Source organism: Miniopterus natalensis, chromosome 8 (genome assembly GCF_054644295.1).
Source record: "Miniopterus natalensis isolate mMinNat1 chromosome 8, mMinNat1.hap1, whole genome shotgun sequence".
Classification (NCBI taxonomy): domain Eukaryota; kingdom Metazoa; phylum Chordata; class Mammalia; order Chiroptera; family Miniopteridae; genus Miniopterus; species Miniopterus natalensis.
The window spans coordinates 75,003,317-75,024,874 of record NC_142088.1 but is presented as its reverse complement, the minus strand read 5'-3'; the positions used below and the strand labels follow the sequence as shown (position 1 = coordinate 75,024,874).

The 21,558-nt window shown below is 54.9% G+C and overlaps 1 protein-coding gene across 2 annotated transcripts; it reads left to right on the top strand.

Moving 5' to 3' along the window:
- The first annotated feature begins 10,812 nt into the window (after window positions 1–10,812).
- C1QL2 (complement C1q like 2) lies at window positions 10,813–12,288 on the top strand. Of its 2 annotated transcripts, XM_087819442.1 has the most exons (3): window positions 10,813–11,219; window positions 11,277–11,496; window positions 12,109–12,288. In XM_087819442.1, the coding sequence occupies exons 1-3, from the start codon at window positions 10,813–10,815 to the stop codon at window positions 12,286–12,288; spliced, it is 807 nt and encodes a 268-aa protein (XP_087675568.1). The 2 variants fall into 2 exon arrangements, with proteins under 2 accessions (XP_087675568.1, XP_087675567.1); XM_087819441.1 differs by having other exon boundaries at window positions 10,813–11,496.
- Window positions 12,289–21,558: the final 9,270 nt, after the last annotated feature.

The window sequence follows — 21,558 nt, the reverse complement described above, 5'->3', positions numbered from 1 at the left end:
GGGTCCTGATGACCCCACCACCACCATCAGGCCTGCTGGGTGGCCGTCTTCTTAGAGCGCCCTCCCCCCCAAATGAACCTCTTGGGACCACATGCTCCCTCCCCTTCTTCACAAACACAAACTTAAACGTGGAGGAAACACTTGGTGTTGTCAAAGCTGCACCACTAGCTTTGTGCTTGTGTCCCGCTCCTGACTGGGAGGAAAGCAGCTATGGGAGCCGGGGAGTGGCTGCCTCATTGCAGCCCTGCTGCAAGGGAAGTGTGCGTGCGTGTGTGTGTGTGTGTGCGTGTGTGTATGTGTGTGTGTGTGTATGTGTGTGTGTGCATGCGTGTGTGTGTGTGCGTGTGCATGCGTGTGTGTGTGTGTGTGTGTGTGTGTGTCAGGGCAGAGTCAGTACACAGACTGAGGAGCCAAGAGGAAGGAAAGCTGGGAGCCAGAGAGGAAAGAACAGTTCCTCTCAGCTACCCAACATCTGGCCCTGCCAGGGGGCGTGTCTCCTGTGTAGGGGTGAGGCCAGGAAAGGAAGGGCATACGTAGAGTGTCCACTGTTTCCACACAGAACTATGGCCACACATCTAAGCCGGGGAACATGAGTTCATTCTTGGGTTTCTGAAACACGATCCCTTCCTTGCCAGGGGAAGTCAGGCAGCCACAGTCATTAGCACCACGGACAGGGACAGGCCTGCCAGGGCTCCCTGGGGAAGGGGAAGGGGAAGGGGAAGGGGAAGGGGAAGGGGAAGGGGAGGGGAAGGGGAGGGAGAAGGGGAAGGGGAAGGGGAGGGGAAGGGGAAGGGGAAGGGGAAGGGGAGGGGAAGGGGAGGGGAAGGGGAGGGGAGGGGAGGGGAAGGGGAAGGGGAAGGGGAAGGGGGAAGGGGAAGGGGAAGGGGGAAGGGAAGGGGAAGGGAAAGGGAAGGGGAAAGGGGAGGGGAAAGGGGAGGGGAAAGGGGAGGGGAAGGGGAAGGGGAAGGGGAAGGGGAAGGGGAAGGGGAAGGGGAAGGGGAAGGGGAAGGGAAGGGGAAGGGGAAGGGGGAGGGGGAGGGGGAGGGGGAGGGGAAGGGGGAGGGGGAGGGGGAGGGGAAGGGGGAGGGGAAGGGGAAAGGGAAAGGGGAGGGGAAGGGGAAGGGGAAGGGGAAGGGGAAGGGGAAGGGGAAGGGGGAGGGGAAGGGGAGGGGGAAGGGGAAGGGGAAGGGGAAGGGGAAGGGAAGGGGAAGGGAAGGGGGAGGGGAAGGGGGAGGGGAAGGGGGAGGGGAAGGGGGAGGGGAAGGGGGAGGGGAAGGGGAAAGGGAAAGGGGAGGGGAAGGGGAAGGGGAAGGGGAAGGGGAAGGGGAAGGGGGAGGGGAAGGGGGAGGGGAAGGGGAGGGGAAAGGGGAGGGGAAGGGGAAGGGGAAAGGGGAGGGGAAGGGGAAGGGGGAGGGGAGGGGAAGGGGAAGGGGGAGGGGAAGGGAAGGGGAAGGGAAGGGGAAGGGAAAGGGGAGGGGAAGGGGAGGGGAGGGGAAGGGGAGGGGAAGGGGAAGGGGAAGGGGGAGGGGAAGGGGGAGAGGAAGGGGAGGGGAAGGGGAGGGGAAGGGGAGGGGAAGGGGAGGGGAAGGGGAGGGGAAGGAGAAGGGGGAAGGGGAAGGGGAAGGGGAAGGGGAAGGGGAAGGGGAAGGGGAAGGGGAGGGGAAGGGGAAGGGGAAGGGGAAGGGGGAGGGAAAGGGAAGGGGAGGGGAAGGGGAGGGGAAGGGGAAGGGGGAAGGGGAAGGGGAAGGAAAGGGGAGGGGAAAGGGGAGGGGAAAGGGGAGGGGAAAGGGGAGGGGAAGGGGAAGGGGAAGGGGAAGGGGAAGGGGAAGGGGAAGGGGAAGGGGAAGGGGAGGGGAAGGGGAAGGGGAAGGGGGAAGGGGAAGGGGAAGGGGAAGGGGAGGGGAAGGGGAGGGGGAGGGGAGGGGGAGGGGAGGGAGAAGGGGAAGGGGAGGGGATGGGGAAGGGGAAGGGGAAGGGCTGGACTTCTCTTGCTCAAGCAGCAGACACTGGGGGGGGCTGCGTTTTGATAAGATCACGGGTATTTTTGCACTGCATAGATGGTGTCTTAGCTAAACTCGCTGACATCTAAGCCTCCCCACTGCCCTGTATATCGCATCAAATGGACACAGAGTCCCAGAGAAAAGAAATGCTTGCCAGGGACCCAAAGATGGTCACAAGGGGAGGGTGATGGTACTAGAGACATAGCAGTGCTCTCCAGGAGGACACAGAGATGGCCGAGGTCCCAGGAGGCCTGTGGCACTGTATTATTTGATTTCCTGCCTTGTCAGTGTCTTCAGGACCAGGACTTGTATTCATTACTCAGCCTGGAGTAGCTGCTCCACTAATGTTGGAGCAGTGGGAGGAGCTCTGCTCTATGGCCAAGTTCTCCATCTGCATGAACAAAAGGCTGCGTCTCCCTCTAGGGGAAATTCTTATGGTCTCTGATGAACTTTTGAATCAAAAGCTTATTTCCCGCTTCAGTCTATAGGTGTGTTTTAAGGACCTGGAAACTTCCTTTGTTAACAGCACAAGATAAGCACAAGCCTGAAAAGAAAAAAACCAAACAAGAAGCCACACCTTGTGGTGGCCTGGGCTGCTGCTGGCCTGCTGTGCTGCGCAGGGTAAAACACCCCTCTCTGGGCTTTGCTGTCTCCTTCTCTTCATTCCACAGTGGCAGGTGGACTATCCAGTCTCAGGGTCAGTTCTGTGGGATCAGGGTCTGTGAAGAACATACAGCTCCTAGAGGGAAAAATTCACTCAGAGAAGTAGGACCTTGCAAGGGCCATCTGAGATTGTCACTCTTCACATTGTCACCCCAGCCCTGGGGCATAGGTGGCTCCTTGAGGCAAGGTCCATGTGGGTGGGGTGTATCAGGGAAGCAAAAGAAGAGGTTGGAAAAGTAATCTGTGTAAGCTTAGTTAGCCAGCAATTGCAGGATGCTTCTGCTTTCAGCTGGGTCCCCCCAGATCTTGTACACAGCACTCAATATATGCTCTGAGGATGGAAAATGAAACCACCACACCATCCTGCCTGCTGAAGGATTGAGACAGTAGGGTGGGCAGTGTGGCTTGAACGGGTGGCACATTGTGAGGATAAGGCTGGCTCAGTGGGGCCCCTGCTTAAGCCACTATCACTTGGGGGTTTGGGGAGAGCTATCTTTGGCAGTTGGGGGCATTGCAGGGGACTTGGGCCCTAGAGAAAGCAGACCAAAGCTACAGACCCTCAGATCCATGCAGACCCAGCCAGAGCCAGCTCCTCAGAGAAGCAACAATTAGGGCTCCAGCCACATCTCTGAGAGGGCTGGGCAAGGGCTTTCAGGGGCTGGCTGACCCTCTTGACTCAAATGTGTTGCTGCTGCTTCTGGGCTAATAGGCCTGGCGGGTGCTCCCTCATTGACCCCTGAATAGGGCTGTCTGAACATGTGCAGGGGCTGGAGTACTATCCCCCACCCCCCAACCCCCCTTTATCTGTGAGCTCTCAGGAGCCAGAACTGGAAGTGGAAGAGAGCCCTCAGGTCACGATGGCCTAGCCTCTTTGAACAGAACAGAGGGAGCTGTGTGCTCTGCCTTGTTCCTGCCTGAAAGGCCTGGAGAGGCTGTGGGGCCCATACCCTATAGAACCGAGCCAATAGCCCAGCACAGAGTGGAAAACATTGTTGTGTTCTTCTTATCTTTATTTCAAAGCAATCGCTCCATAAACAAAGTGAAAGCTAGGGGACTGGGGGCTGGGTACACAGAGAGAGGCACAGGGAAAGTCCTGGCTCCAGAATTGTCCAAAAATGATGGGTAAAAAACATGGAGCTGGAGGTTGGAGTGATCAATGTTTTGAGGGAGTGAGGGCTTGATGGGAAATGTGGCTCATGCAATGTAGTCTCAGCACCCTGCACAGACCCCTCTGCTCTGTCTGGATTGACCAGCCTCTTCACTGTGCTCCCAACACCCCTTGGTGGATGACTCCACCTCCATTGTCTACCCAGATCTCTTACTGGTTCACGTCACCTGTACTTTAAGGTGATCTCTGTCTCTTCATCCTGGAACAGACTTCCTTAAGCGCTGTGGCCACAATGACTGGCTTTTACCAGCCTCTTCCTGTCTATCCCTTGCCTACACCACCTAAATAGATAGATACCTTACATGGCTGCTTGGGGGCTTTCTATTTGTTTGCCTTGTCCCCCCAACTAGACTGTAAACTCTTGAACAGGATATCAGCTTGAATCCTCCCTCCCACGTCCCCACCCCAGCCTAGCATTCTGTATATGGTAGGTACTCAATAAGATTCTTACTGAGAGAATAAATGAGCAAATACATGAATAAGGAAGGAAGGAAGGAAGGAAGGAAGGAAGGAAGGAAGGAAGGAAGGAAGGAAGGAAGGAAGGAAGGAAGCCCTTCAGGTCTTTCAAAGGTCAATGGGAACTTGCATGGCTGGTAGGGTTGGTGTTCCTTCTTTACCCTCTATTCTTACTCTTCCACCATAAAGATAGTCTTTTTTAAAAAATTTTACTTCTTTCAAGCAATATAAAATACTCAAGAATTAGAAATGTTTATTGAACACTTACTATGTCCTTCTGATAGTTTTGCCCTTGAGAGGCTTACAGTTTAGTTGGGAGACAAGAGTAAAGCATATGTGAAGACTTCAGCCAGAATGGCCTAGAGGCTGGAACTCAGGTCCGGAGAAACACATGTCTGAGATCCCACCACACCCTGGAGCAACCACTTGGAAAATTACAGACACCAGTGATGTTTGTAATTATATAGATTTATCTGAGTTTCCTCATGTGTAAAGCAGAGGCACATATCTCGTAGAACATGAAAAAAATTAATATGTCTAAAACTCTTGGCATAGTGACTGGCACATAGTCAGTGCTCAGTAAATATTACCTATTATTATTACTCCTAAAGACACCAGACTTTATTATGAGTCAGTTACTAAGAACTTTAAGCATCGGATTATCCCAGTTCTCTCCTGAATATTGGTTTCCTCCTCCATGCTGTATCATTCCATCACAAATAAACTTGCTCAAGTTTCTCCCATTTCTCACCTTATCTCCTTGATCCCACAGCAGCGTTTGGCTGTCACCCCATTTCTCTGTCTCTTCCCCTCTCAAGCTTCTCAAGAGTTCTCTACACACAATGTTTCAATTTCCTCTCTCACATTTACTCTTCAGTCCACTGCAGTCCAGCTTTTTCTCCTGCTGCTCAACTGAAAAGGATCTTGTTCCATTCTCCGTATTAGTCAGGCTAGGCCAACTGCTATAACAAATAACCTCCGAATTTCAGTAGCTTAACACAATTTAGACTGATTTCTCACTCAGGTCATGGCTCAGTGTGGGTGGCATGGGCAAGAGAGGAGAAGGGGTTCTGCTCCATGCAGTCGTTCGAAGACCCAGGCTCCGTTTATCAAGTGGCTCTGCACCTCCAGGGGCCTCAAAGCCTCTGTGTTTAGCTGCGAAGTAAAGTAAAAGAGAGCTTAGAAGAGTGCACGGGAGATTTTAAGGGCCAGGCTTGAAAATGCTTGAATCGCTCTCATGTTCTGTTGGCCAGAGCTCAGTCACATGTCCTCACCATTCTGAAGGGGAGTCTGGGAGAGAGAGTTTGGCTCTGCCCAAGGGAAAAGGGAACGGTTTTGTGAGCATTTGGGAGAGATTCAGCATTATGTCTCCCGCAGTCCCGAGCGACTTCCACGCGGCCGTCCTCACTGCATACCTTTTGTCTTCACCGTGCTCTGTCTCTTGGCCCCGTGCTCAATAAGGGATCATGTCTTCTTCCTTGAGGAGCTCTTCTCTGTAAACTGCTCGCCTGGCTTCCTTCCTCAGCCTGGCTGCTGCTTCTCGGTCTCTGTGCAAGATTCCCCTTTCTCTCTACTCAGCTCCGAGGTGACTGGGCTGGAGGGCTGCTCATCATGAGCTTGGCTTCTCCCTCTTCCTCTCCCAATTTGTCATCCTTCATTCCCAAGGCTACAAATACCACCCGCTTCTTGAGGACTCTCGGGTGTGTATCTCCATGTTTGACCTCCCCCCTGAGTCCTGGGCTCACGTCCACTGCCCATGTGATGATTTCACCAGATATTTCACTGGCATCTCAAGCTTACCATTTACCAAACTGAGCTCACAAGTCCTTTAACCTTCCACTTCGCATCTCCCACAATACATTGTTCTTCTCCAAATCTCCCCCTTCTCATGTTCATTCACCCAGTTGCTTAACTCTAAGGAGTTAACTTTGATGCCCCCCCCCCACACTTAACTTTTCTTTCAAATCCATTAGCAAGACCCCTGCATTCCATGTTCAAGACACATCTAGAATTCACCCACTTCTCTTCTCCTATCCGACACCAAACCACCATCACCTGTAGCCTGGATTATGCAATAGCTTCCAAACTGGTTTCCTCATTTCTACTCCCTCCCCCACACCACTCACCACAGCAGCCAGGGGAATCTTTGCAAAATGTACATCATGTCACTTTCTGCTTAAAACTCCTTTAGAGTTTCTCAGTGGCACTCAGGATAAAAGCCACATCTTTTAACAGGGACTCCAAGGCCTTGTATGATGTGACGTTTTGTGTCATGCTGCGCTTCTCCTTGGGGATGGAGCCAAGAGATCAGCCAATGCATTTAAGATGGTGTCTCTAAAGAGCTTACAGTCTAGGTGGGAGCACAGGTTTAATGTAAAGAAATCATGCCAATAAACAGCCATGCCAGGTGGCAGCAGTTCATATGCAAACCCAAGTGACACAAGTAGAAAGACAAGGGGGGTCAAGGAAGCCTTGCAGGACAGCTGAGAGGGAGGAGAACCACACCCTTGTCGCTCACCACTGCACCTCAGCATGCAGCACAGTGCCTGGTACACAGTGGGAGTCAATGAATGCTTGTTGAACAAATGAATGACACATGTATGAATGAATGAATGACCTGATTTCTGCCCTATGGGAGCTCGAAGCCTGGTGGGGGAGGCTAACAAGGAAACATTTAGTCATGATGCACGACTGCAGTGGTATGTACATTCAAGGTACTCCTTTTTAATTGTCACCCGAGGATATGTTTTTCTTGATTTTGAGAGAGAGAGTGAGAAAAACATCGATGTGAGAGAGAAGCATCGATAGGTTCCCTCCCACACGTGCCCTGACCGGGAATGAAACCCGCAACCTTGTTCTGGTGTATGGGATGACACTCTAACCAACTGAGCCACCCGGCCAGGGCCATTCAAGGTACTCTTTATCCTCAGGAATTGCTCACTCTTCTTGAGGAGGGTTCAGGGAAGACTTTGGACAGAAAGGTGACACTTAGCCAGGACTTGAAGGAAAATTAGGAATGAGTCTAGAGAGATGAGCAGAGACAGGCATCCCAGGTTGAAGACTCTGCAGTAGGACGAGAGAACCGAACAAAACAGCGTGTGATAAAGTGTCAAACTGTGTGTCACAGACCACTGGGCTTTGGGGGTGAGAATGTGGAGGTGACTGGTTGCTATGGATGTTGGTGGAAGAAATGCAGGCTGCAATACTAAGGGCAATTTGGGGCAGATTTGAGTTATTATTAGGCCTTGAATGTAAAACTATGGTCAAAATGGAAGGCAATACGCTAATAAAGATCCTACTTAATATTAGTGAAAAGGTAGTCACTGATGATGTGGATCACTCAGGGGAGAAGCCAGGGGGGTGAGAAGGCAGCAGACACTCCAGGAGGCCACTCTGTCTGGCTCTGTCACTGGGAGGGAAGGAGGGCTGGCAGGGGAAGGACCTCGTGACTTCTGCGGTCGGGGATGAGAGGCTGCCTCCCTGTCCTCTCTAGCTCTGCTCTCCCTGCCCCTGGCGCAGGGCCGGCCTTGGGAAGGAGGCCTCCTCCCTGCAGGGCTATCTGCGCTCCTGGGAGTGCCCATCCCCAGGAAACGCTGCTCTGCCTGAGGTCTGCGAGGGTGAAAACCTGGGTCTCACACCTGCTCCTCCGTGCTGCTTCCCTGTCCAGATCCTGCAGGGGCAAGAAGACCGGACTTGGGGATGGTGGTCTGCAAGGCTAGGAAATTCTAACAGAGTGAGTGTCTGCCCTAAAATGTTTGTCCCGGTGGAGCTGGGGACCGGAGACACCCTGGGGAGTCTTAATAGAGGGCAGGGAGCCAGAGGAGGGCAGCCTGAGGGGAATGTGGGAGGACAGTGTGGTCGGCCTTCTAGGCTTTAGAGAATGTGGGTGATCTTTGGGTCTCTCTTTTACAAATCATAAATTTACCTCCCCCGCTCTGCTTACTGCCCATCTGTGTCATCTCAGTGTCAAGCATGATGGTGGAGGTCTAAAGTATCCATGTTAATAGTAATAGCTAACCTTTACTGAGCCAGCTATTGTTCTAAGGCCTTTATATTAATTAACTCATTTAATCTCTGAATAACTCCGAGGTAGGTACTTTTGTCATTCCCATTCTGCACATATGGAGACTGAGGCTCAGAGAGATGAAGCAATTTGCCCAAGGTCACACAAGCACAAACTTGCAGAGCCAGGACTGGAACCTGGCAATGTGGCTCCTAGAGTCACTGTGGCTCACTGGCTCTAGGTGTGGCCCTAGGGAGGGGGAGGGAGGGCTGTCAGGGCCCAGGAAACCAGTGGAGGCTGTGGCCAGGAGCTAGCTGTCAATGCTGCCTTCACTGCCCGCTTCCCAGAGCCCCAGGACTGGGTGAGACGGGGAGTCTGGCTCTGTCATATGGGTGGAGGACACTGGAAAGCACCTTACATTTTCAAAGCCTTTGTTTTCTCATCTGTATAATGGGAGAATAATCACCAATCCATAGGGAGGAGTAAGTGAAGGAGCACAGGCAGGGTGCCTGAGCATCAGAGTAGGCGCCCAATAAATGAATTCCCTCTCCCCCTTCTCTCCTGGGTCAAGTTTGCTTCAAGCTCTGTTTATCTTTTCTACAAATATTTACTGAGGGCCTACCAGGTGCTAGATCTTCTGTAATCCCTGGGAAATACACTGATGAAGGAAGAGGCTGGAGCAACGTGAGGTGGGGTGGGGAAATGGCTCAGAGGGACCAGAAAGATCAAAATAGATTTCTAAGTAGCCCAGGAGAACATGATACCTGATAAATGTTCTCTTCAAAGCAATAGCCTCAGGAGGGCGCACGGTTGTTCCAGAGATGCTGATGCTCAGCCAGACACTGATAGCAGTCTGTGTGTGGACCTGCCCAAAGGCACAGAGCTGCTCAGGGCAAGAGCAGAACCAGAAGACAGAGCTTTTGATTTCTGAGCTGGGGGTCTCCTCAGTCCACAGGAGCATTCACATGCTTCCCTCATCCTCACAGGCTGCACTGGAGATGGGTAAACCCGGTGTCAGTTAATTTGAGACTTTAGCTCAGAATGACTTGGGAGTGTTTTTTAAAGCTTTTTCATTTTATTAGAGAGAGAGAGAGAGGGAGATTTGCTGTCCCATGCATTTATGCATTCATTGGTCGATTCTTGTATGTGCCCTGACCAGGCATGGAATCCACAACTTTGGTCTAGTGGGGCGATGCTCTAACCAACTGAGCGACCTGGCCAGGGCTGGAGTGTTTTTTAAACTAACTAAACCCACCTCAGTAGTGGGGAGCTTGGGATGTCCACAGACACCTGTTGGAGTGACCAGCTGGGAGTGGGGCCAGAGTGCGCCAAGGTTACCGCCAAGTGCCGGGTGTCTAGCATTTGCATCTCTAACTGAACTTATACAGAGGACACGGACCAGGCACTTTCTGGGTGGAAGAAAGGAGCTGAGGCTAATATACTCTTGAATTTGGGCTGTGGGCTTTTCAGAGGCCTTCAAACAGTTGGTGGGGTGGTCTTCTGGAGCCTCTATAACAGCTCGGAGTCCTCACAGCAGATGAGTGAAAGAGCTCTTAGAAGCGAGATTTATTCCACTCCGAAGGAGTAGCTCAGGGGGCTTTCAGAAAGTCCTCGCTGCAGGGCCTCAAGGGGCTGAGGTCCTCCCTGGTGGGCTGAGGTCTGGCCCTGCTCGCAGGCAGGGCACGGACGGACGCGGGGCTCCTGAAGGGCCTTGCTGGCATCGGGACGCTGGGCTCTCCGCGCCGCGTGGAGAGCCTGCGTGGGCCCGTGAGTGCGCCCGCGAGCGCTCGCGCGGCTGGTGGGAGGCGCTTGCGAGTGGCCTCCAGGGGGCGTGTCTGGGGCGCCCGGCTCCCGGATGCGCCCGCTGCGCCCACTTGTGGCTTCCAGGCGCCGCGAGGGAAAAACGGCGCCTTCGCCGTCGCCGCCGGGGACGCCTCCCGAAAGGAGGAGAGCAGAAGGCGGATGACTTGAGGGCGCCGCGTCCGAGCGGCGGCAGCCCGCCCGCCTCGCCGCCTCCGGCGCTCAGCCCCGGGCTCCCTACGTCAGGGCAGCTCGGTGCCCCCTCCGCGCGGGAGCGGAGAGCCGAGCGGAGCCAGAGCCCCGCGCCCCGCCGCCGCCCGAGCCCGCCGAGCTCCGCCAGGCCGAGCGAGACGCACCGTCGCCGAGCCCGCGCCGGAAGCCGCATCCTCGCCCCGCTCCCCGCGCGGGCGGGACCCGGAGGGCGCCGGGCTCGGCTGTGGCCCCGCCATGCGCGCCGAGCGCCGCGGCTCTCCCGAGCAGCCCTCGCGCGGCGAGCACCGGCGCCTCTCGCTGAAGTAGTTGGGCGCCCGGAGCAGGGAGTCGCCACGTCGGGGGCGCAGCCGGGACCCGCGGAGTCCGCCCCCCAGCTCGGGGAGCGGGGCCGCCCGCGCCGCCCCACCATTACCTCCCCGGGCGGCAAGGAGGAGCTGGTGGCGACCGCCTCCCGGCAGTGGCAGCGGCCGCGGCGCGCCTGCCTGGCGGCCGTCGGCGTGCTCCTGGCCATGGCGCTGGGGCTGCTCATCGCGGTGCCGCTGCTGCTGCAGGCGACAGCCCCCGGCGCGGCGCACTATGAGATGATGGGCACCTGCCGCATGATCTGCGACCCGTACAGCGCCGCGCCCGGCGGGGGCCCCGCGGGCGCCAAGGCGCCGCCGCCGGGACCCAGCACCGCCGCCCTGGAAGTCATGCAAGACCTGAGCGCCAACCCTCCGCCGCCTTTCATCCAGGGACCCAAGGGCGACCCGGGGAGACCCGGCAAGCCGGGGCCGCGGGGGCCCCCTGGAGAGCCGGGCCCGCCTGGACCCCGGGGTCCCCCAGGGGAGAAGGGCGACTCCGGGAGGCCCGGGCTGCCGGGGCTGCAGCTCACGGCGGGAGCGGCCGGAGGAGACGGGGCGGCGGGGGGCGGAGCGCGGGGCGGCGGCGACTCTGAGGGCGAAGTGACCGGCGCTCTCAGCGCCGCCTTCAGCGGTCCGAAGATCGCCTTCTACGTGGGTCTCAAGAGCCCCCACGAAGGCTACGAGGTGCTCAAGTTCGACGACGTGGTCACCAACCTCGGCAATCACTACGACCCCACTACGGGCAAGTTCAGCTGCCAGGTGCGCGGCATCTACTTCTTCACCTACCACATCCTAATGCGCGGCGGCGACGGCACCAGCATGTGGGCGGACCTCTGCAAGAACGGGCAGGTCAGTGACCCCACCCCGCCGCGCCGGCCCCCGCGAGTCCCGCAGACCCCCGTCCCCACCCGGCGCTCCGAGCTGCTGGGGAAGCAGCCTCTCTCCCCGCTGGCTAGCGCCGGAGCGCGTGCCCGAGCGAGCCCGGGAGGGAGCTCGCCGCGGGGTCCCGCTTCCCAAGGCGCCCTGGGCGCGTTTACCCGACCCGAGCGCGGGAGGCGGTGCCGGGAGAGCCCGGAGGCCTCCGCCCAAACTGTGCTCCCGGGCTAGGTGCGCTCCTGGCCTGCAGCCCCTTGGGCACCCCGGAAACCTCCTTCTCCTTTAGCTCTCTCCGTGCGCCCCGCTCGCCCCTTTGCCTTACAGCCCCCCTTCCTCTCGCCGGGCCCCGGGTTCCCGCCCCTCCCTGCTGGGTCAGTGCTCGTGAAGCCCCAGCGTTTCTCCTACCCGCCCGTCTGGGCCGCGGAGGAAAGGGGAGGGAGAGAGTTGGCTAAGTTGGAGAGAGAAGGTGGAGCCCGGGTGGGAGCGCGCCCTGGAGCGGGGGACGGCGCGCCAGGCGGGGCCGGGCAGGGCCGGGGCAGGGCCGGGGCGGGAGCGCCCGACCCCAGCCCCGCGGCTCGCCCGCAGGTCCGGGCCAGCGCCATCGCGCAGGACGCCGACCAGAACTACGACTACGCGAGCAACAGCGTGGTGCTGCACCTCGAGCCCGGCGACGAGGTGTACGTGAAGCTGGACGGCGGCAAGGCGCACGGAGGCAACAACAACAAGTACAGCACGTTCTCGGGCTTCCTTCTGTACCCGGACTAGGGCGCCGGGGCGAGGCCAGGTGGCTGCAGGTCGCCCTGTGCGCGCAGGGCCGCGCTGCCCCCGGCAAGGACCGCTTTCGCTTCATGACACTTCTTAACATCTCTGGAAAAGACACGTTCCTGCCGCCCTCCCTGCCCCATCCCGTCCTCGGTGTGTCTGCGACTCACTACGCCGCGGGCAGTGCTCCTGGTCCCTGTCCCCTGTCTGGGGAGGGAGACGGCGAGGCCAGGGTGGGGAGATGAGTGTGGACCTGAACCCCAGAGGCAGTGGGCTGTGGCGGCAGCGGCCAGGGCCAGGGCAGCAGCAGTGTGCAAGCCTGATTGGACTGGACAGGCTGGGCGGACAACTGCCCTCTTTCAGTCCCCCTCCTCCAGTCCCCCTCCTTCTCCCAGTGCCCAAGACCAAGGCCTTCCAACCCTGGCGGGTGAGGTCGGCCAAAGTGCGCATGAGCTCCCTGGGGCGGCCTTTGAGACGCGAAATACTTGTGCAAATTTCCCCGCCCGTCAGTCAAAACCCCACTCGCCTCAGAATCCCAGCAAAGGGAAATTCGCCTCTCCACCAGACTCCCCGACTCAGACCCACTGCGATGCATTAAATTATGTTTCTAGACTATGGGCTCTGATGTTTTTTGTCAGGGTCGCCCCCAGGCCAGACCTCTAGATGTCCACTTTGACATAAAGACCTTCCCTGGGCCCCCAATAGCCCCGTCTATACCTGCTTGTCAGCCACTGCCCTGTCCCTGCCGCTTGAGGTGGGTGAAAAGATGGGAGATAGGCTAGCAGCATCCCGCCCTTTGGGTGGGGGTGGTATTTCTCCCCTCGGCTGCAGCCCTGACCTGGAGAGGCCCAGAGGAGGTGGGGGAGGGAGAATGAGAGGCAGATGGGAGATGAGTGGCTGAAGCTCCAGGTTCCCAGCCTTGTGTGAAAGGGTGAGAGTTTCTGGAGAAGGAAGGGGTAGAGGAGGAAAATGGGAGGCAGGAATGAGGCACTTGCCAGCAGATGATCTCTGGGATGTTTGTCCCGAAAAGGAAGTGCAGAAGTCCCCAGCAGGAACACACCCACCCAGGCACAAAGTATACTCAGCACTTGCCCATTTGCTGGCCCCACCAGCTAGGGTCACAGCTCTGAAAAGAGCTGGTAAACTGAGGCAATCTGGGGATCATCCAGCTCCCTGACTTCACCCAGAACTGCGTGGGAAGAGATAGACACTATCCCTTGGGAAGGGACACCCTTTTCTGGGGCCTTCCCTTCTCATTGCACGGTGTTGAGGGACCTGTTCTGAGCCCGAGTGTTTGGTCTCTCTCTGTATTTACCATCAGCATTCCACACACATGAAGTAGGGGAACACCCAACATGGTTTTGATTTTCTTTTTTACCTGTTTGTTTTGTTTTTGAGCCATTGAATTCCAATAAATGGGAAATTATCTACAAAATAGCCAGTTAATAACCTATTAGTACTTTCTGAGTTCATTTTGACCAGCTGTTTGAAGAGAAATGTGTGCACACAGAGGCAATCCCAGAGTGTGTGTATCTGGGTAAAGCTGGAGGCACACACACACCATGTGGATATAATGCTGTGGTTGTCATCACTAATCCATGTTACACACGTGCACACACTTGTATTCATAGGTCAGTGTGGGCGACAATGTTCATGGCTGTATGTCTGTCCCCAGATCACATTGGAGGATGCTGAAGGCTGTGGCTCCCACTGAAAACACAATTATACCCCCTGCTTCAAGTCCTGTTGCTGTTGCTGTTCCTCTTTATGCTCTTATTTTATTTGAATAATGTTTTATTGTCATTCACTTGAGTGTTACAATGATTGCATCTGGTTTAAGTCTAGGGGAAAAGTGCTCAGAGACAGGCAGGCGGAAAACAAATATATATACATATATACACAAACCACCATTCCCCAAGTTCATGGCCAAAACTGAACCCCAATTCCTCACCCCCCGCCCCTGCTAACTGTGGGGCCCAAGCCCAGCTGAGCCCAGGAACAGGGAAGGGCAGAGTCGGGCCCCATCTACAGTTGCATACGTATCAATTTCTGATGCCTTGTCAATTGTATCATCCAGAAATGCGATTAAAGCCAAATGTCTGAGACCCAAACGAAGTCTAATTGCTATGGATCTGCCATCCCCAGCGGGGCCCTAATTCTTTTTGACTTATCCCTCCCCTTCCTCCGATGAGATGGAGCTTAGACACAAAGCCCTCGGTTTAAATTTCAAAAATTAAAATTGACATGCAGCGGTGGCTTTCCCGGGAGCGGGAGGAATTTCTAAGGAGGTGCCAGCACCCAGCTTTATTCTCTGCATTAAGAAGCAATTTGTACTTCTAACAAAACCCCTACCACTCCCCTTTGACGGAAGGGCAGTAGGAACGCCTTGCCCAGGCCTGGCTGTTCATAATACTTAGACAAATTTGAATCTGAGATTCCTCCATCTGTATGCCCCTGCGCAGCCGGCTTCTTGCAATTCTAATGCCCAGGCTGCCGGGAGGTGCTGCCAGAGGTGTCAGCTGCTAAGAGGATGCTAGATTGATGAGGCGGCCGGGGAGGCAGGCCCCGCGCGGGAGCAGCCTCTCTGTCTGCACACTCTGCATGTCCCAGGCAGGCCCTCGCGGCCCCGTGAGGTCCACGATCCCATGATCTTCCTGGAGGACTCCCTGAGAAGGGGGCAGGGAAGGAGGGCGAAGCTGGGCCCCTACCCCTGCCACCTTTGTTTGCCATCAGCTTTGGGGTGCATCTGGAATGCAAGAAACCCTTTACACGAGCACTTACCATTCTTGCCTCTAGTAGAGTAGGGAGTTATTATCAACCGTATTTGTAAAGGACTGTTTAAATTTCCCAGTTGCTTTCAGGTCTGTTTTTTAACTGTGTTCTTAGGTTGAGATTACCATGCTAGCATTCTGCAGGAAATAGGAAAGGTATTATTCTGTCTATGTGGGAGGTGGGGAAATTAGGGCTCGGAGAGGCCCAGTGACTGGCCCGTGTTCACAAAGCTTATAGGAGACTGAGCTGGGACTTGAACTCAGACCTCCAGGCTAGGCCCCTGCCTGACTCCACAGATGGGGCACATCCACCTCACAGAGTTCCCAATCCTTGGAGAGGAGAGCAGATGATTGGGGCACACTTCCCACCCCTCCTCTCTGTAGGGAGTCTCAGTACCCTCTGCGGGGCAGGAGGAGATGAGCCAGCCCTGATTCTTTGGTCCAGGGCCCTCCCAGAGACCACCCAGTCCTGAGGAATTTGGCTGAATATCCTGGCCTTGGAGTCAGAGTTGATGGCCTAACAGGACCCTTAGGTCGCAAACTCTAAATGCTTTCTTTGGCCCTGTCTGACTCCTCCAGCACTCCCCACTCCTTAGGGCTCGCTGATGGCCTTCTATAGCAGCTCTCCCTTCCCCCTCTTGGGCTGGGAAGGGGACATCTTGCAGGTGCAGAGGGTTTAGCTGAAGTGAGCATGGTTGTCCCTGATTGGCAAGAGGGCTTTCTCTTCATTCCCAGGATCTGCTTCTATGTGACAAATTATTTTCAGGAGGCCCTGGGTGCAGAAAATAAACACCTGGCCTCAGAACTTGGGATGAAAGTTATGCTTTCAGCCACATTTCCTTCTTATCTGTGTGAGCAGATGGCTCTCCTGGGCACCCAAGACAAGCCATCCAGGCCTCCTTCTGCATTAGCCAGGATGTCACCTTGGAGGGACCACAGTGTATTGTGGGGACCGGTTGCTCCAAAGTTCACTGATTCCATTGGACAAACACTTTTAAGCACACATGCCCAATATATGTCTTTGACTGATGAATAACTTATGTCTCCTGCCAATCCATAGCTGAAAAATTCTATCTTTTTTGTATTTATGTTCATCAGAGGATCTGCACATTCAAGTCAGTATCTATATTCCAGCTGACCAACCATGTTTGGGGACAGGGCTCCCCTCATGGGAATAAAAAGAAATGAGAGTTAATCCATGTTTACGCTCAACTTGCCATTTTCCCCAAATCTTAGGCAGGAAAACATGCTCTCTCGTGAGTCATAGGGAAGGCTGTGCACTTCAACCCTCGGAGTGTGCAGTTTCAATCCATATTTTGCGTATTAGTAATGCTTGGCTTTCTCTCTTTTTTAGATTAAAAAGAAACAAAATTAAACTTTCAGTATTTCCTTCTCGTGCCTGGCTTTGAGGCTCTGATGTTGGCATTGGCACTCTCAGAGGATCATGCCAGGCTGGGTGCAGGATGGGCCCCTCCGACTGTGAGGAGGGTGAACTCAGCAGGGGGAAGTGCGGAATTTGGAGGACTGGCCTGATCTCCTACTCCTGTTGCATTCTGATGACTGAGAGCATGTCCCAAGGAGCGTGCATCACAGCAGCAACTGCAGAAAATTATAGGAGCAGGAGTTCTAATAAATAAGGTTTATGATAATAGTTTCAGAAATACTCAGAAGTAAATAGAAGAGGGTAGTGAGCCCCACATGCCTGCCACTCGGTGCTGGCACTGACTGCATCAGCACCCATCAGGCAGAACTGCAGCTTGTATTTAAGGCCTTATGATGGGCCAGGGATTGGCATGAAGGCATGATTGCTTCCTCATGACACCCTTAAGAAGTAAGTACTGCTATGAATCCCACTTTACAGATGAGGAAACTGAGGCTCAGAGAGGTGAGGTGAGATCTTGGAGAAATGACAGTAAGGGCCCATTGACACTACCAGCTTCCCCGGCAAGCACTCTGCAGGTGCAGCCAGTGCCAGACTTTTTGTAGAGGCCTCTGAAGTGTCTGCTCTCTCCTAATACTGTAATCAGGTCCCTTCTCTCCAGGACTTCTCACTCTCCCCCTCCTCACTGCTCCACACACCAATCATGCTGGTCCTATGTCACTTCTAGTAGCCCCCCAGTCCTCACACAGGTGCCCATGGGTTTCCTCTTCTCCCCTTCCCCGAAGGTGCATGGAACACTGATCCTCCCTCCCATGGGGCCTGTCTCACTGTGATCACATGTCTGGTTGTCTGTCTTCCCATGGACTGTAGGCTTTGCAAGGGGAGACCCAGCATCTGAAGTTACAATAGTGCCTAGTACACAGTAGATGCTCAACAAATATTTGTGCAATGGATAGATGGATGGGGGAATCCTGGGGATCCTAACAGGGTAGGTCTTAGAAAGTTTTGCAGCCGGGTGTCTGACTTTATAGCAGGATCGGAGGGGATCTTCTCAGCAAGCTGAATGCTGCTTTTAACCAATGCTCTCCCCCCCCCCCCCACAGTCCCAGCCTGGGTTTGTAGAGTTTAGGTGAATGTGGGAGATAGTGTACAGAGGAACACTTATTTCAACCTTCAGGTTCCTTGTTACACCTCCAGAATCAGCAGAACCTTCCAGTTGACATGAGCTTATGACCACTGCCACTTGGGCTGATGTAGGGCAGCTTTAGGCCCCTCCCCAGGGCCCCCAGGATGTCCCTCAGCCTCCTGGGGCTGCTCAGCAGCAGTCTCACTTCCAGCGGGGCCCCTCAGTTGCTGCTTTTGCTGTTGAGATCCTTTTATTTTCCTCAAATGAATAACATCTTTTGAAAAATTGTTGCTGTGATATACACTTGCAAAAAACGTAAACAAGTTATAGAGAAATTTAAGCCAGAAAGTAAATATTCCCTCCTCCTTACGCACTCCCCTTCCCCAGAAATGAAAAAGAGTGCAGATGGCACTCTACACACTGTCCCGCGCCGGCTCTCCCCTGGAATGAGCCTCCTGAGCCCCCCGTGAAGCTCAGTGGCCTAAGGGACCTGGGAGCTGTTCCCGACGGTCCTGCTCCAGCAGAGGAACAGCCTCTGCGAACAACATTGCTCTTCCACCCAGACGCAGGTTCTGCCCTCGTGTGGGAGGGTCCCACCTTACCTTCAAAGCAACAGGAACGATGTCTTTATCCAATTTACAGTTACTCGAGTGCTTCCCTCCTGTTCTCACTGTCTACCTCTTGGTACATTTTCTACACCAGCTGCCCCTGCCCTGGGACTGAGTGAATTAAGGAAAGAGATGAACTCCAGCCAGCTCAGCTTTGCTCCTGGTGGCCCAGGGAGAAGGAGGGGACTCCCGGCTGTGTGTGTGTGTGTGTGTGTGTGTGTGCGCGCGCAGGGGTGGGGCATGCGGGGCTGCAGTTAGGATGAGCCATGCTGCTGCCCACCTATTGCTTCCAGCTTTCAAACCTTGTTAAAGATGCGCTGTATCCGAGGGAGGGTGAAGGTTCGTGGAGGCGGGGCCGCTGGGGTTTGGGGTCTGACGGTGGGGGGTGGGGATTTCCTAGAGAGAATACCAATTTTTTTTTTTTTTTTAATATATCTTTATTGATTTCAGAGAGAGGAAAGGAGAGGGGGAGAGAGAGATAGAAACATCAATGATGAGAGAGTCATTGATGGAGCCCGCAACCCGGGCATGTGCCCTGACGGGGAATTGAACCCCGATCGCCTGGATCCTAGGTCGATGCTCAACCGCTGAGCCACGCCCGGCCGGGCGATACCATTCTCGATTTTGACTCTTGGGCAACTGACTGGCAGGGTTGTGCTTTTTAATGGTTGTGCCTGTGCCCCCACGAGGGCCTTGTGGGGGTTAGTAAACGAGGCCTCTTTCCTCAGGTAGAGGCAGCATTTTGCAGGGTCAGTTTCCTTTGTGCAAAGTGGGCCGGAACTCGACTCTCATTTGGCTACTCAGCTGTCCCCAGGCCCGAGGCTTGGAGAATGGCCCCTTCTTTCCCCTCCCGCCTCACAGCCCTGGGCGCAGGGCTGGGTGCTGCGGCCGCTCCCCTGCACCACCCCGGGGATGGGGGAGGGAGACAGGGCAGGGCAGGGTGTTCTGATCCCAGGGACTCCAGGCCATCTGCAGAGAGATGCACAGGGAAGCCAGGCCACGCTGGGCATCTGACGTGTGCCCTGCAACTAGACTGAGCAGTGGGCGGCAGCCGAGTGCACCAAAATAGCCCAGGCCTTGAAAAGCAACCAGGTCACGACGCAGAATGGAAAGAGAAAAAAAAGGTGGTTTTAACCTTTTTTTATTTTTTATTGAGCCGAGTCCCTTATCTGTGCTATCTTGCTTAATTTCATCAATGAAGGAACTTGAGGCTCCGCTAGTTAAATGGCCCCAAATCTGTGAGGGTTGAAACTGGGGCCCAGAGAGGGCTAGGGACTTGCCCAAGGTCACATAGCAAGGCTGTTCCGAGTTTGAAGCTCAAGTCTGCCTGATTTGAAGGTCCCGTTTCTTGTAACGCAGTGGCTGGCTCTCATACTGGCCTGCTGGGTATTTGAGGCCTGCCGCATAATTTCTCTAAGCTGTGACTGCCTCTTCTAAAGTGCCACCTATTCCTTAAGATCAGTGGATGTGGCTGAGATCATGGAAGTCACCGTGTTAATGGACGTGCTCAATAAAAGCTGGAAATCTCAGCATTCAAACCTTTGTTTCGAAAAAGTCACCTTTTCACGGGTACCCCTTGGCAACTTTTCTAAGCTACTGATATACAGTGGGACACAATAATGGCTTTTGAACTTGAATTCAAGCCCGCCTTAACCCTAAGCTGGTTCTGCAATACTTTGACAGATATTTAGCTTGCTCACCCTTACTTTCCCCAACTGTAAAATGGAGCCAGTGCTCCTACCCATGGGAAGGTTTTAATGAGATGTCACAGCACAGTGTGAGGCACAGAGTCGGTGCCTGAGACCCAGGGAAGGTAGGCGGTGTTGCGGAAATAATTCCTAGGGGGCTCGTTGCTGTCTCCGGAGCTGACCGGGTTCGGGAAGCAGCCAACCCAGGCTGCTTAGAGTGAGAAGGGCAGGATTCCAGTGTCGGTAGCTGGTGTTTATGAGCATACCAGTGGCCTAGGAGCCACTAAGGGCAATTCCCAAATGTGTCTACGATCCTTTCAGTAAGTCTGTGAGGTGAGGAAAGTTGCACCCATTTCACAGATGAGGAAGTGAGAAGCCATTTTCAATTGTGTGTCAAAAGCAGGATTCAACCTGGTGCCTTTTCCACCATTCAGGCCTTGGCCTCCTAGAGAGGATGGGCCCGATGGTGAGCATTGCTGAGCTGCTTCTCAGACACTGGTATGTGCGCAATGACCAGAGCAGATCCTGCTGGGATCCTTTTTGACTCCCAGGCTAATAAACCCCTGCACAACTGGGCCTGGAGCCCAGACTGTCTCAGGGCTCTGCCACATGAATATGCAAACTCCCATTGACACCCAGCTAGATCGCCATGGCAGATTTCAAATTGACACACACAGCCCAGTGCTGTGGCTCAGGGCCTGTCGCCCTGCATAGTAAGACACCTGCTAACCCCTCTGGAGCTCCCAGGGCTGGGTGGCGGGGCACACGGAGGGCGTGCAGTCCAGGCCACAGCCTCTCTTAAGGCCTGCCCTGCTTCCGTGAGATCGGTATGGGTCTTACATATCTTTGGAAGGTGGCCAGCTGCAGGTGCACACCGAGGCTGGGACCCTGCCCAAGGGCACAGCGTCCCACTGCAGAAGTCTGCTGACCTTCAGAACCCAGCTTTACCATGTGTCCCATTCAAAATCTGCTTATGGGTGTTCACTGTGCTCCCCGCTCTGTGGCACGAGACCTGGCTACTATCCTCTTTCGGTCTGGTTGGTGACAGGAATAATAATTATCAATGATAACAGAGTTAGGACTCCTTTGAGTACCTACTGGGAGGTGCATGTGACTTGTGTGACCTCATTTGAAGCTCTCTGTGGCCCTGCAAGGTGAGTGTTATCCTTTCTATCTCACAGCTGAGGAGCTGGGACTTGAGACATTAACTGACCTGTGCTATAGCCCCATAGCTAAGAAATGGTGGAGTCCGAGTGCTGAAGCCTCATAGCTAAGAATTTCTGGGGCCCGAGTGCTATAGCCCCATAGCCAAGAAATCCTGGGGCCCAAGTGCTGCAGCCCCATAGCTAATAAATGCTGGGACCCAAGCTCTAATTCAGAGCCATCTGGCCACAGCACACAGTGGAGCTGCTGAGGTGTGTGCTGAGACTTTGCACACACAAGCAGGGGTTGCCCAGATGGCTGTTCTGGGGACAGGGGATCTCCATCTGGAAGCAAGAGGGCCCAGGAAGGGTGAGAGTAGTCAGGAGGGCTTCCCAGAGGTGGTGACTCCTGAGTCAGGGACTCTCAATGGAGGAGAGGAACCAGACCAGGGCCCTGTCTGGGAAAGTGTCACCTGAAGCAGGGAGGAGACAGCACCATGGAGGAAGTCACTGAGCCCAGAGTGCCATTCTCATGGGGAGGGGCCAGCATGGGCAAA

Excerpts from the sequence above, each read along its gene's own strand:
- C1QL2 (XM_087819441.1), top strand. The coding sequence starts at position 10,813 with ATGGCGCTGGGGCTGCTCATCGCGGTGCCGCTGCTGCTGCAGGCGACA. Across the intron at positions 11,497-12,108 it reads ACCTCTGCAAGAACGGGCAG|GTCCGGGCCAGCGCCATCGC; the intron begins GTCAGTGACCCC and ends GCTCGCCCGCAG.